Source organism: Salminus brasiliensis, chromosome 7, assembly GCF_030463535.1.
Source record: "Salminus brasiliensis chromosome 7, fSalBra1.hap2, whole genome shotgun sequence".
Lineage (NCBI taxonomy): Eukaryota > Metazoa > Chordata > Actinopteri > Characiformes > Bryconidae > Salminus > Salminus brasiliensis.
In genome coordinates this window covers 42388753-42403964 of record NC_132884.1, presented here as the reverse complement: position 1 = coordinate 42403964, position 15212 = coordinate 42388753, and the positions used below count along the sequence as shown (strand labels likewise).

The 15212-nt window shown below is 40.7% G+C and overlaps 1 protein-coding gene across 1 annotated transcript; it reads right to left on the bottom strand.

Moving 5' to 3' along the window:
• Positions 1–255: 255 nt before the first annotated feature.
• rhebl1 (Ras homolog, mTORC1 binding like 1) lies at positions 256–12544 on the bottom strand. Its single transcript, XM_072684933.1, has 8 exons — positions 11717–12544; positions 10103–10174; positions 9856–9923; positions 7672–7754; positions 6889–6945; positions 6760–6807; positions 6581–6662; positions 256–5870 (listed from the first exon to the last, which is right to left on the bottom strand). Exons 1-8 carry the CDS (start codon positions 11766–11768, stop codon positions 5778–5780), a joined length of 555 nt encoding a protein of 184 aa, XP_072541034.1. The 5' UTR covers positions 11769–12544; the 3' UTR covers positions 256–5777.
• Positions 12545–15212: the final 2668 nt, after the last annotated feature.

Here is a 15212-nt window from a genome sequence, read left to right as displayed (position 1 = left end):
ATTGCATTCAGCCACATTAGAGCATCAGTAAGGTCATGAACTGACGTTGGATCTGACAAACCTGGCTCTGACAGGTATTAGATAGAGCTCCACTGCTCCACCAGCCAACGCTGGGGGGCTTTACACCCCTCGAGCCCACTTCGGTATTAATATGGAGATTATACAAACTGTGTTATACAACACCTGTGGACAGTGGGTAGAGTAAGGTCATGGGTGCCAGTTTAAGGGTGAAAGAAAACACACAAGTCAACACCCTTAAAGGAGTATTGTTTATTTGTATATACAAAACTGTTTACAGCAAGACTTTCAGTATGAACTGTGACCCCACAGCAGAGGTTTGGATGTTTAAGTGTAGATTCCACAGAAATGCAAACTCAAGTTGACAAAAGAGGAAAAACTTTAAAAGAGCACCTTGATCATGAAAGGGATCCAAACGTTCAAGTCTAAAATGGGAAACGGCAGCCTGGTACAGCAGGTAAGACACTGGGCACTGGTTAAAATCTGCAATGACAATCCGAGGGGCTGCCTTACGTATTCATAGTTCTTTATATACACACAGACACACAATACAGAGCTGAACAGCAGAAATAATTAGCCACAAAAAAACAAAACAGCAGTGGTAAGGATTCACAGTGTTATCAGAATTGTATTGATATGGTAGATATCAGCTTATAGAAAGTATCTGCTTGGATTTGATTTGGCCCACATGTGATGTATACATACTGAAATCCAGAGATCAGGGGCCGGATTCACAAAAAATAAAAGTCTTGGATGTGCTTCATATGTTTAAACCACAAAAAAGTTGCTGTATTTTACTGTATTTATGTTCTATTACTCTCTAATTTTACTTCAGATAAATTTAGTCTTAATTTCTACACTTTAGAGACGATTTATGAGTCACCATCTGTAAATATGCACATTATGGATATCCATATCAGCCCAATTCCCATAGCAGTGCATCCCTAAACAACGTGGCTCAACATGAAAAACTTTGCTGCCGTCCAACCTCGATCGTTCAGAATGTGCGTCTCAACAGCCTCAAAGTGAAACCCCAGACTGCTCAGTGTATCTTACTGCAATGACAACACAATACAAATGAATAGCCAGGCTGCTTTGGGGGATTTGGGGAAATAATGATGATAATAATAATAATAATAATATTAATAATAATAAAAAAAAATAAAAAAAAAAGCCTCTTCTCCTCAGTGCTGATTCTGCAACACACTGGCAAGTCACACGAGGACAGCTTAGATATGGGCAGAGATGGTTTGAGGTTAAGGCACTTGGCACTGCATCACCAGCCTCTATTATACTACATTTAATATCAATCATTCGATTACATCCACTACCCGGAGAGTAATCTAATCAAAGAAAACAACACCAACCCTTAAAAGAAAAGAAGAAAGGAGAGAGAGAGAGATAATGAGGTATACAATCACTAAGGAACTTTAAAGAGTCTTAAAGAAAAAGGGCTCATCAGAGATAAGGTATATAGTTCATGTACAGCTCCTGACCCCTAATTACAGAAAGCCAACTCATACCAATCAAGGCTGCACTGGGTCAGTAAGGCCCCAATACTCCAATACTCCTATTTAATGCTTATTTAATTCACAGTCTGAACAGTGGGATCCAAAAGGCTTGAGCTCTGGTGAAAATGCTGACTTTGCATATTTTCCAAATCGAATACAGTTTTTAATCATCAGCATAAAATCCTGTAAGTAAATCCTGGTATTTGGTGGTACGCCCCTTCTGCTTTAATGATGCCTGAGCTGCTCGGACTCTACAGGTTTGCGGAAACGCCTCAAGAGTCACCTGAGCACCAGCTTCACTTTCCAAAGCCCAACCTCCCTCCCTAATATTCCTCATCCAGATTTAAAAGAGGACAATTGTAACGACTCGGCTCGTCTCTTTTGGACCCCCCTGTAATTTGAGTATTTTGTGAATAATAAAAGCTTTGTGTGGATGTGAGCTTTATTAAGGACTGGGACGTCCTGCCTTTGCTACCTATAATCTACACCCTTTAATAAAAGTACTAGAAAAGGTTCTCTGAGTGACGCCACAGATGAATCAGAATCAGAATCAGAAAGCATGTTTGTAATGGGGATGTTTGAGGGTAAAGACACACTTTACATCAAGTGAAGAGTTATTAAACCTTCATAAACTAAAAGTGCTTCCTCTATGGCAGGACTGGGCAACAGGGCTGGAGTCCAGCACAGCACAGCCCAGCCCAGCTCTAACAGACCTACTCTAGCTAGCAATTTACAGGTGAGCGACTCAGGAAAAGCACAATGCAGGAATCCAGCCCTCCAGCACTGGAACTGCCCTCCATCCCTGCTCTACAGCTTCACTCCAGAACCCTTTGTAGAACCTCTATTTGTAGCAGTGTGGTCTGAATCCAGCATAGCGAACATCAACAGGGGAGCGGTAAAGACGCAATGCAGCCTCTTTCGGACCTTGCTGGAAATGAGATTCTGTGAATAACAGCTTTGTTGGGATGTGAGCTTTATTAAGACCTGCGAGGTTCTGCCTTTGCTACCTAAAATCTACACCCTTAAAAGCAAAGGTGCTACAAGTGGTTCTGTTAGCACTACCAAAAATGAACCACTTTTATAGAGGGATATAAAGGACCATGTTTACTACAGAAGTACGTGTGAAGAACCTTAACATTAAGTGACGGTTCTTCACACATTCTATTACCATCTCAATCACAAAAATGGATCTTCTATGGGCATCGCTTAAAGAACCCTTTGAAGAACCTTCATTTTTAAGGGTGTAGCCTGAACACAGCAGATTGAATGCTATTGTTTTGAAATACATCTCTAAAGGTGTTCCAAAGGGTTCTTTGAGAGATGCCACAGAAGAACCACCATCTCTGTTGTATGAGTGTGGAGAACCTTTACACCTTTACCTTTAAACAATCTTCACTTCAAGTCAAATGTTATTCAACTTTAAAACAAAAAATGGTTCTTTTTTTACAGCACCACTCAAAGAACCCTCTGCTGCACCTTCTTTATTCTACAGCAGACTGAATGTTGTGGTTTTGAATATTATTTTATCCCCATGGCTCATAAACAGCCTTATCGGGCATCATTATGGGGTTGTAAAGGAGAGCGAAGATTCCCTCGTCCCTCCCAGGGCTCATCTAACAAACTGTACTTGTGCTCATGAAGTAACAGAACAGCCTTTAGGATAGCGTTGGGAATTCCAGGCTTCTTAAAAATCGGTTATGAAATGGGTGGAAAGTCTAATACTACCTTTTCTACCCAGTGGCTGAAGAACGCTCTCTTCAGATTGTGTGCTTGAGACAAGGTTTTAGTATTTTACTGCCTGATAATTTTATGACCACAAAAAAAAAAAAAGAATATAGAATAAAGCTGAAGTTCTATAAAATGGACACATTTTAACACTGTCGTAGCGATGTGTGCTTGTAGGGTATCTAGAGGGAGTACAGGAGCTCCACACACTGTTCACATCTGCGAATTAAAACAACCGTATATCCAGTTCATCATTACTGTGTAAAAGAAAAACGCACTGCCACGCCAAAGTGGATAAAGGAGCACTTCACCTAAACTCGTAATGCAATGTGCGATTCTTCACCATCAACAGAAACAAGTTATGAATTAACAGAAACGTGAGGCTGTGGCTTGGCATCAGGAACTGAAAGCCAGTACACCAGACTTCACTTTAGAAGACCATTAGACCTTCAGTCTGGCTTACTGTCCACTTCCCTGTCCCAAACCGCTGAGTCACATGACCGCTAACTCACCACTAACTTTTTCAAGCCTTTGGCCAATTCTCTGAGATGCATTCATGGTTTTCGAGTAAAATGATGCGGTAAACGAACTGATCACAGCTGCTTTAGCTCGAGGTGGATGGTGCCATGGTGGCTCAATCACCAATCTAACTTGACTGGAGAAGATTCAGAAGGTTCAGGAGGCCTCTTGCTTTTTTCCGTTGGGAATTTCTGAAGTGGTTGAGATGTAAACGGTCGCTCAGAGTGGGTTTGGGGTGAAATGATTAGGGATGTCCCAATCCAGTGCCTTAATGCAGAGTATTGGCCAATACTGACCCAATCTGATCTGAGTGCGTGTTTGTATAAATAATCCAGACACAGTTTAGATAAGATGAGCTGCTCATTAATACTGAAGTAAAATCACTTGTAAAACATCTGTTTTACAGTGTGTAATATCTTCTAGTCCAGTCTGACTGACCTCCCTGAACCTACCACTCCCAGTATCTGTACAACACTGCAGACAGATCACTTCCTGTGTGTGTACATAAATATAGCGGTACACGCTCCGTACTGATGTCTGGTTTTGTTTGTCTAATGCTGTGAAATCTTAATCAGGTTTATAGGGAGGTAAACGTGCTAGGGTTTGGTTTTCTTTAGTGTGTATGCATAAGTGTTAGCCTCCTCCTAACAGTTCTGAACACGCTGTTCTGTGCTGGTTTAGTTTCCACCATAGTTTAAACCGGCTGTAATTTAAGAATTACACACATTTCCACGTGTTCCACTGTAAAACAGCCGGCTAAAGTACGCCAGAGAGCGCTTTGCTAGAGCACAGCGGTAAAAACAAAGGATTGTAACTTGACTATATGTCTATTAACATATACCTGAATCAGCACCGATCCCAATCCAACGCATCAGATTGGAACATCCCTAAAAATGATTCATTGTATCGACTGTGGTGGTGAATGGAACAAAGAATTGCCATGACCACAACACTAATCACAGCCATTTTATGGACTATCCAAACCCACCAGTGAAGCTACACATATGTTCTGAGTTTTATATGGAATGATGATGTTGGGGAAATCACTGTGCATTATGACACCCTGCATTCTGCTCTTCACCATGAATGTGTTTTTCAAACTGTTTTAGACTAAAAACATCTAATAAATTCCAGGCAGTGCCTTCATCACCATTAGGTGATGTGAGGAGCTTTTAGAGCTTCAGACGTCTGGTTTCACTACTGTAAACAGTTCTGAGTGGGTAGGTTTCTCTAGAATGGAGCATTCCAGACCAAACCTACTGTCAATGCTTCAAGCTCAATTCATGGTGGAAAGACATATGCAGGGTGTTGTTCAGCAAAATAGCTCATGAGGATGCCTATTTCTCATATTTAGCAGTTTAACATCAGAAGACTTGTAGGTTCACTGGTGGATTCCAATATTTAGCTTGATTGGATTTTTATTTCTTACATTAAATCACTCTGAATGACTTTGTTTACTTCTCAACCATTTAATTACGCAGGCATTTCGAAAAATCAGTGGAACACAGACCAGGCACAGAGTTCGGCACCTTAATTCATAACGCTGGCCTAAAGGCAGTTTAGCCAAGTGAAGCCGACAAGCTGATGGTTCATTTGCCAACCCAATATGGCTCATTGTAACAGTAAAAATATAACTAGCAAAAAAAAAAAAAGTCTGAATTAAGAGGCGCTTGCTTCATTAAAACATTGGTGGCTTTTATAATTCATGTTTGGCAGTACTGTGCTGTGAGAGCACCTTTAAACACAGAAATCGAAACCAGCCAGTAGTGTAGTTAAGGCTACAGGACACTTTCTTTTGGGGATTTTTTTTCCTTTTTTTTTTGGACAGCTCACCACTCGCTGTGTTTTTCTCGTTTCATTCAAGAACCTTCCCGTCTGCTGTGAGGAGTGGGTGGTGTTTGGGAACTGTAGTCCCACCGTACTGCGCGTCATGTTGACTGGTGATGAGGTCTCCCTTAATTTCAGCCAGGGAGCTCACTGCATGTCCTTGAGAGGAACCAGCACCTACATCACCAAACACTTCTTCTCCTCTGACGGGGCATTGCCATCTGCTTTCTCCATTTCCAGAATAATCCGCTTAAAAACTTCTACAGCTGTCTGTAACATGAAAAAACAAACATATGAGAAATTTCAGAACAGCCCTAAACCTGATGTCATTCTCCATTTGTATAATCATTTAGTAGTTTCAGAGTTCATTTTTTCTGCATAATTAAACAGTTAGCATAAACTGAGTAGTCCCAAGATACTCAATACTCTGTTTTGGTACTCAGTACCAAAATACTATTAAATTAATAATTTATATTTCCTATTCAAACTCACCACTGAACCTACACATCTTCTGAGTTTCATCTAGAATATTGATGCTGGTAAAATAGTGGAGAATCTAATCAAATACATTTTCTCAAATACTATTTTGCCACACAAGACCCTGCATGTATCCCTCCTCCCTCATCATATTTTAAATATATTTTATATTTTACACCAAACTCTTCTCAAAACTCTGGTAGAACAGTCTCACAGGCATCAGGCAGTGTCTTCATCACCATTAGGTGAAGAACTTTGTGAGGAGCTTTTATTAGACGCCTGCTTGCATTCACCTCCACTGTAGAACTCCACTTCTGACTCTAGAGCAGAGCGTTTAACACCAAACCCACCCTGAACGACCTCATACCATTTAATTATGCAGAAATTTTCAGTTACGCAAAGTCCCCATTAATTATATTTTCACATTTTCCTCTAAGGGTTGTGTGTGTTATGGGACATTAGTTCTTGCTATTATTACACACATTAACCCATTTGAGCGGTACCTGGTTCTCCTTAGCAGATGACTCCATAAAAGCAGCTCCCCAAGAGTCCGCTAACTTTTTGCCCTCCTCTGGTTTAATCACCCTAAAAGAAAAGATAGAAAAAATAAAGTCCAGCAAGACTGGATGAGCCATTCATCTCACTCTCCCAATTTCAATCTTATCAGTTTTTCCATGCTTACCTTTCCATGTGAAGGTCTTTTTTGTTTCCCACCAGAACAGTAGGCACCCTGGAAAGACAAACAATATTTCATAACCACACTGGTTTCTCACACAGATAAAAACTCACACACACACACACACACACTTACTGTATCTTTCCGACCATGTCGAGCAGCTTGTCATGTAGAACCTGAATCACTTCAAAGCTGAAAGTGATCACAAAAAATAAATTTATTTATTATTTATATTTATTTATTTATTATAAATGTATTAATTACCCACATGTTGTATATAGCTACTGTCTAATGAAAAATGTGCATCATTTGTGTTAGTTTTCAGTTTTCTCCATTGTCTGAACCCCGTATAATTTCGGATGAATAGACCAGACCATAGAAATGCTATTGGAATTTCACATTAATGTACATTCAAAGTTAAGAACATTGTACATTGTGATGCATGTTTTTTAACGAGCAGCAATGAGATATTAAAACTGAATATAATAAAACAATAATATTTATTATTATTTATTAAAATCATACATATTTTACCTGTCTGTCTACATGTCTATTTTCCTTTTTCAGTGTCTGTTCATCCCTTTTTTTATTAATCAGCTGGCTTCCAACTAATTCTCTTACTATTACACACAGGTCACAATTTTATTATTTAGGATTTTTGCCAGCTACAGGTAATACAGTAAATCCAGCTACGACACAGCTGAGCGGAACAGATCATGTGATTTTACTATGAGGATTTCTGAGATTGAAGATTGTGTGCGAGTGTGTAACATTAAAATAAATAAATAAATATATACGCTGCTAGTACTGTGTACGACTATGTATATGACCAATAAACTGATTTGATTTATTGGGGCTTGTATAAACAATAATTAAGCACCATCACAAAAGCACATCTTAAGTAAACAAAGCACTCACCTTTTCATTGAGGTGACAGAGTACACAAGTACATAACCGTGAATGTCCATTGAATGGGACTGTGGGAAAATGGAATACTCGTCCTGAAAGAGAAGACGAGCACAGAATAAACGGAGCTGAAAAAGCACACTAGTCTTTTTCTGGGACGGCTGAAAGGGTAATGACATTTAATGACCGCACCACGCTGCAATTTAACACTCCGAGCTTACTCAGGCTCACTGCTTTGATCAACTACAATTACCTAAACCCTGAGCAGGCATAGACTCATCCTGCACTTGAGTGGGAAAGCTGTGTCTCGTATTAGCATTTCAGTTGACTGCTACACTGCTGTGTATAACGGGCCTCAGTGTTTCTAGCAACGCCAGCATCACCTTGTATAGACACTTCTTTGCGGACTGCTGTGCTAAACCATTTCAAGACACATTCTGTTACAAAATCAATGTCCTAGTAGGGGTGCAACAATACGTGTAGATGTACCCAACCTCCACGGTACGAACAGTCATACAGAAAAAAAGTGGTATGCAGTAAAGGTACACTACAGTTTGTGGACAACCCTCCTAATGAAAGCATTCTGCTACTTTAAGCTACAGCCATTGCTGACACAGGTGTGCAAATGCGCACATACACATCACACAGCTTGTCTGGTCCCTGTAGAGACGTACTGCCAATAGAAGAGGACTAATCATGAACCTATTGGCATCACACTTAATGCCAAATTAGCTAGAGAGGTATAAAAGCCGCCAGCAGTGGAGCAGGAATGGCTGGAATGATGGATGCTGCTCCGTCAAATACTTTTGGGATGAGTTTGGGATCAGTAGATTTACTGTGACAGTAAGTTTCGCAATACAGTGTTGACTAGTGATGGTAGAAAAGAGCTAGACAACCTTGGATGTTTTTATGAGGTGTGCCCTGATCTCGACTGGTGTAATTTTCTCATATAGCTCTTTATATAAACTGTTTACTAAAACCCAAGCTTATCTTACCTAAACTGTGTGGCTGCGTGAGCACGAAGATCAGAGCAGAATCGGACGATAATCAGCAAGGTACCCAGATCGAGGGGCAAGACAGTGAATTGGGACATTAAAGCTTTTTTCCATATTAACCTTTTTAGGAATTCCTATCAAAGTCCATGTATTAAATGCATGTATATAAGTGTGTAATAACAAGGGATGTCACAGTCCTGGCATATTTTAATGAATCAGGTATCAAATCCCAGTCCAGTTCCAAGTCTTTGTTTTAACCAGGGTGTTCAGAGCGCCATCTGGTGTCCTCAAGGCGCCATTTACAGACATTACCCCCAGCAGTAGTGCAGACGTTCTCAGAAGGTAAATAGAGGAGTTGAGGTTCTGCAGTGTGGAGCTATTTTACAGTGGAACCTGTAAACAGACCATAATTTCTGACCCTTTATAAAACTCTCACTGAAACGCTCTGTTTTACCAGCGGGAGAACCGGAGAACCGCTCACTCGCCTTTCACTGTTTATAAACCAGCCCTGAAGAACCCGCTCAGAACCGAGAGGAGACTAACGCTAATGCTAACACACACATACACCCAATATAGAAACCCCAATCACACACACACACATTCACCCACTATAAACCAGTTATTACACACCAGCAGCCCAACAACCACAGATCTGGTACCTCTGCACACTTAAATACACACACAGGAAGTGATCAGACTGCAGTGTTGTAAAGGAGCTGGGAGCTGATTGGTCAGGGAGGAGATCAGACTGGATTATCAGATATTAAACACTATAAAACATCATTTTAAGATTTTAAGTCTCAACTAAACTAAATCAGACAGTCCAGAAAGTCTGATTATAGAAACTGATCCTGAAATAAAAGGATTTTACTGATCGGATTAATCAGCAGCTCGTCTGATCTAAACTGTGGGGCTAAGACTGATTCAGCCAATCAGAATTGGCTGATACTCAGCATTAAGAGACTCGGATCGGATCGGGGGGTCAAAAATTACCTGATCGGGACGTCCCTAATAAGAATAGGAATGAAACGGAGCATACCGAGTTCAATTCCAAGCTGGTGTACAACAACTAAACAACTGATTCAATCAGCTGATTCATTTTAAACGATTCATTTTTTTTTAGTGTCAACAACTGAATTAAAGCATGAAACAATTGATGATTGATGACTGAAAGCCTTTCGTTAGGTTTGTTTTTGTTTACCTGTCCAGCAGTGTCGACCAGCTGAAGATTAAAGTCCTGTCCATTCACGGACACCATTTTATTAAAAGCTAAAAGATGGAAAAGAGGAGGAGGTTAAAAGGGACAGATTAGAAAACTGTATGATTTAGAGGCCAGAACCGGGCTCAGACATGAAGACTAACATGTGACCATGCTTTAGATACTTCTCCAATATAAAAGTAACAGCAAAACAACCTCAGGATGTACTTTATGGAGTAATGGGACTCACTGTTTTCGATAGTGGGGTCATAGGAATCTACAAACTGTCCTTCCACGAACTGAATTGTGAGGGATGACTTTCCTGTTGAGGAACAAAAATGAGGGTTACCTCCTTTTAGGGATGAGCGACATATGAAAAATACAATGCTATACTTTTCACTACATACATTTTTCTGATGTTTGATACAAAAGTATTACCATTAATATGAACTATTTTGCAAACTTATTGTATTGTGTTTAGTAATGTCTAAAGCTTAGATGTATCTTTGAATTATTAGTCTATTCTAACTAGCTGAGGCTTTTTCTTGGGTAAATAGCAAAGCACTTTGTAAGTCGCTCTGGATAAGAGCGTCTGCTAAATGCCGTAAATGTAAATGTAACCATCCTATTAAACTCAGCTTTATTATTAACGATGCTGTCGTGTAACAAAAGCATGAAGCTGATCACTGTTTTAACTGTGCTGAGATTTTAAACACCTTACTTTTTTAGTATTTTAATTAAATCCGGTAAAAAGGAGAAGAAACAAGAGCTTCTCATTCTGAAGAAAGAAAGTAGTGAGATCTTGTCGGTGAGCTAGTCTGAAGAACAGAGCTCGGTTCCTCCAGGGTTCTCCTGGACGCCCCTCAGTCCAGCCAGCACAGCGTGGAGGATGTGTTCACCTCCATCATCATCATCAGCAGCAGCAGCAGCAGCAGCAGCTCACCTGATTTACCATCATTATGCCCTGATTTACCACCAAACCAGGTGTTGATCTGAGGAGAACTCTAAATAACACTAGACTCCATGAGAGAGGAGAACTTTGGAGATGTTCTAATGATGAACACAGTGACGGAGAACCACCTCCACTTTCTGTAGGAGTGCTATTATTATTATTAGTGTTTACTCTAATATCAGTCAGTAATAATTTTTTATTGAAGTTACTGGACTGTTTGCTGAATTAAAAAGACAATATTACAAAAGAGGCGCCACACAGCACAGCCAATCAGAACAGAGCTCATTTACATATCAGTCTTAAAGAGAGAGAGACTGTTTAATTTTAAAAAGTTTTAAAGTTTTATATGAATAATGACTGTTTTGGTGTATAAACACACACACACACACACACACACACACACACACACACACACAGGTGGACCTCAGGGTTGTCGCTAGCTAATACAGCCCCTAATTCTCAGACTCAGTAAAACTCAGTAAAACAATATAAAATATGAACTGCACATAATAGTGAAACACACTGTTGCTGTAAAAAGGTTTTTTTCCATTAAGAAACTAAAGCTCTGCCCAAGTTTCACTTTTGCTCCAATGTTTGGCTCCTCGGGTAGCTATGCTATGCTATGCTAATTAGCCAGCGCTAGCATTAGCACCGTTAGCATGCTGGCTAACTTTCGGCCGGCCACAGCGTGAAGGTTAATCTCCGTAACCAGGCTCAGTATCACAGAATACGTGTCATTAAGGGCCAGGCAGGTTTCAGCAGGCGTCCACACCGCAGTAAGCCCAGTCAGCAGGGAGCTGTGAGCGCGCCGAGCAGTGGAGGCGAGGTCGCGGCGCTGTGTCAGCATTAGCCTGCTAGCTGGCTGGCTAACGAAAGCGGGCCGTTTTTACCTCCAACAAGCGAAGAACTTACCCACTGATCGGTACCCCAACACGGCTATCTTCCTATATTTGGGTTGAGGCATGTTTGGAAAGGAATTCTCAGACTCTTAAATGAAATAAACGAGGTAAATACACCGATAGAAAGCCGCACTTTATCGCTGTGTACGTAGCTCGTCACATGACAACAACAAAAACTTTTTCCGAGCTCGCGCTCTCTCTCTCTCACTGTCTCTCTACCTCTCTCTCTCTCTCTCTCTCTCTCTCTCACTGTCTCTCTACCTCTCTCTCTCTCTCTCTCTCACTGTCTCTCTACCTCTCTCTCTCTCACTGTCTCTCTACCTCTCTCTCTCACTGTCTCTCACTCTCACTGTCTCTCTACCTCTCTCTCTCTCTCTCTCTCTCTCTCACTGTCTCTCTACCTCTCTCTCTCTCTCTCTCTCTCTCTCACTGTCTCTCTACCTCTCTCTCTCACTGTCTCTCACTCTCACTGTCTCTCTACCTCTCTCTCTCTCTCTCTCTCTCTCTCACTGTCTCTCTACCTCTCTCTCTCTCTCTCTCTCTCTCTCACTGTCTCTCTACCTCTCTCTCTCACTGTCTCTCACTCTCACTGTCTCTCTACCTCTCTCTCTCTCTCTCTCTCTCTCACTGTCTCTCTACCTCTCTCTCTCTCTCTCACTGTCTCTCTACCTCTCTCTCTCACTGTCTCTCTACCTCTCTCTCTCTCACTGTCTCTCTACCTCTCTCTCTCACTGTCTCTCTACCTCTCTCTCACTGTCTCTCTCTCTCTCTCTCACTGTCTCTCTACCTCTCTCTCTCACTGTCTCTCTACCTCTCTCTCTCTCACTGTCTCTCTCTCTCTCTCTCTATCCCCCTCTCTCTCTCTATCCCCTCCCTCTCTCTCTCTCCCCTCCCTCTCTCTCTCTCTCTCTCTGTATCTCTCTCTCTCTCTCCCCTCCCTCTCTCTCTCTCTCTCTGTATCTCTCTCTATCTCTCTCTCTCTCTCTCTGTATCTCTCTCTCTCTCTCCCCTCCCTCTCTCTCTCTCTCTCTGTATCTCTCTCTATCTCTCTCTCTCTCTCTCTGTATCTCTCTCTCTCCCCTCCCTCTCTCTCTCTCTCTCTCTCTCTCTCTCTCTCTCTCTGTATGTCTGTCTCTCTATCTCTCTCTCTCCCCTCCCTCCCTCTCTCTCTCTCTCTCTCTCTCTGTATCTCTCTCTCTCTCTCTGTATGTCTGTCTCTCTATCTCTCTCTCTCTCTCTCTCTCTCTCTCTCTGTATCTATCTCTCTCTCTCCCCTCCCTCCCTCTCTCTCTCTATCTCTCTCTCTCCCCTCCCTCTCTCTCTCTCTCTCTCTCTCTCTGTATCTCTCTCTCTCTCTCCCCTCCCTCTCTCTCTCTCTCTCTCTCTCTCTCTGTATCTCTCTCTCTCTCTCTCTGTATCTCTCTCTCTCTCTCTCTCTCTCTCTCTCTCTCTCTGTGTATCTCTCTATCTCTCTCTCTCTCTCTCTCTCTGTATGTCTGTCTCTCTATCTCTCTCTCTCCCCTCCCTCTCCCTCTCTCTCTCTCTCCTAGGCCTGTGATCTGCCCGCCGGTAGCCCGCGCTCTCCCGCAGCTCGGCTGATTCGTGCTAATTGAAAGCGCGGAGCTTCGGCCGGAAAGGGCTTCTTCACCGCTGCGGGGAGAGGAGCTGAGGGACTGTCGTAAAGCCGCTTGCGTCACAGCTTTGTCCTCTACTCCCGTTAAAGGGGACTTCCACCCTCCACCCTCCACCCTGTCCCACACGCAGCGGCTGAGACGTGGACAGTTTTAATGTGAAAGAGTTTTTAGAGAAACAACATGAAATCAACAACAACACAAATACAGCCAGTCTGTTTACCATCCACACTACACACATGCGTAGGGTGTGTGTATAATGTACGCATAGTGTATGTACAGGGTGTGTATAGTGTATGTACAGGGTGTGTGTATAGTGTATGTTTAGTGTGTGTGTATAGTGTATGTTTAGTGTGTGTGTATAGTGTATGTACAGGGTGTGTATAGTGTATGTACAGGGTGTGTGTATAGTGTATGTACAGGGTGTGTATAGTGTATGTACAGGGTGTGTGTATAGTGTATATTTAATGTGTATAATATGTGCATAGTGTGTGTATAGTGTATGTTTAGTGTGTATAGTGTATGTACAGGGTGTGTATAGTGTATGTACAGGGTGTGTATAGTGTATGTACAGGGTGTGTGTATAGTGTATGTACAGGGTGTGTGTATAGTGTATATTTAATGTGTATAATATGTGCATAGTGTATAGTGTATGTTTAGTGTGTATAGTGTATGTACAGGGTGTGTATAGTGTATGTTTAGTGTGTGTATAGTGTATGTACAGGGTGTGTATAGTGTATATTTAGTGTGTATAGTGTATGTACAGGGTGTGTATAGTGTATATTTAGTGTGTATAGTGTATGTTTAATGTGTATAATATGTGTATAGTGTATGTACAGGGTGTGTATAGTGTATATTTAGTGTGTATAGTGTATGTACAGGGTGTGTATAGTGTATATTTAGTGTGTATAGTGTATGTACAGGATGTGTATAGTGTATATTTAGTGTGTATAGTGTATGTTTAATGTGTATAATATGTGTATAGTGTGTGTATAGTGTATGTTTAGTGTGTGTATAGTGTATGTACAGGGTGTGTATAGTGTATGTACAGGGTGTGTATAGTGTATATTTAGTGTGTATAGTGTATGTTTAATGTGTATAATATGTGTATAGTGTGTGTATAGTGTATGTTTAGTGTATGTATAGTGTATGTACAGGGTGTGTATAGTGTATATTTAGTGTGTATAGTGTATGTTTAATGTGTATAATATGTGTATAGTGTGTGTATAGTGTATGTTTAGTGTGTATAGTGTATGTTTAGTGTGTGTATAGTGTATATTTAATGTGTATATGTGCATAGTGTGTGTATAGTGTATGTTTAGTGTGTGTATAGTGTATGTTTAGTGTGTATAGTGTATGTTTAGTGTGTATAATATGTGTATAGTGTGTGTATAGTGTATATTTAGTGTGTGTATAGTGTATGTTTAGTGTGTGTATAGTGTATATTTAGTGTGTATAGTGTATATTTAGTGTGTGTATAGTGTATGTTTAGTGTGTAATATGTGTATGTTTAGTGTGTGTGTATAGTGTATGTTTAGTGTGTGTATAGTGTATGTTTAGTGTGTGTATAGTGTATATTTAGTGTGTGTATAGTGTATGTTTAGTGTGTATAGTGTATGTTTAGTGTGTGTATAATGTATATGTAGTGTGTAATATGTGTATAGTGTATATTTAGTGTGTGTATAGTGTATGTTTAGTATGTGTATAGTGTATATTTAGTGTGTGTATAGTGTATGTTTAGTGTGTGTATAGTGTGTATAGTGTATGTTTAGTGTGTGTATAGTGTATATTTAGTGTGTATAGTGTATGTTTAGTGTGTAATATGTGTATGTTTAGTGTGTGTGTATGGTGTATGTTTAGTGTGTGTATAGTGTATAT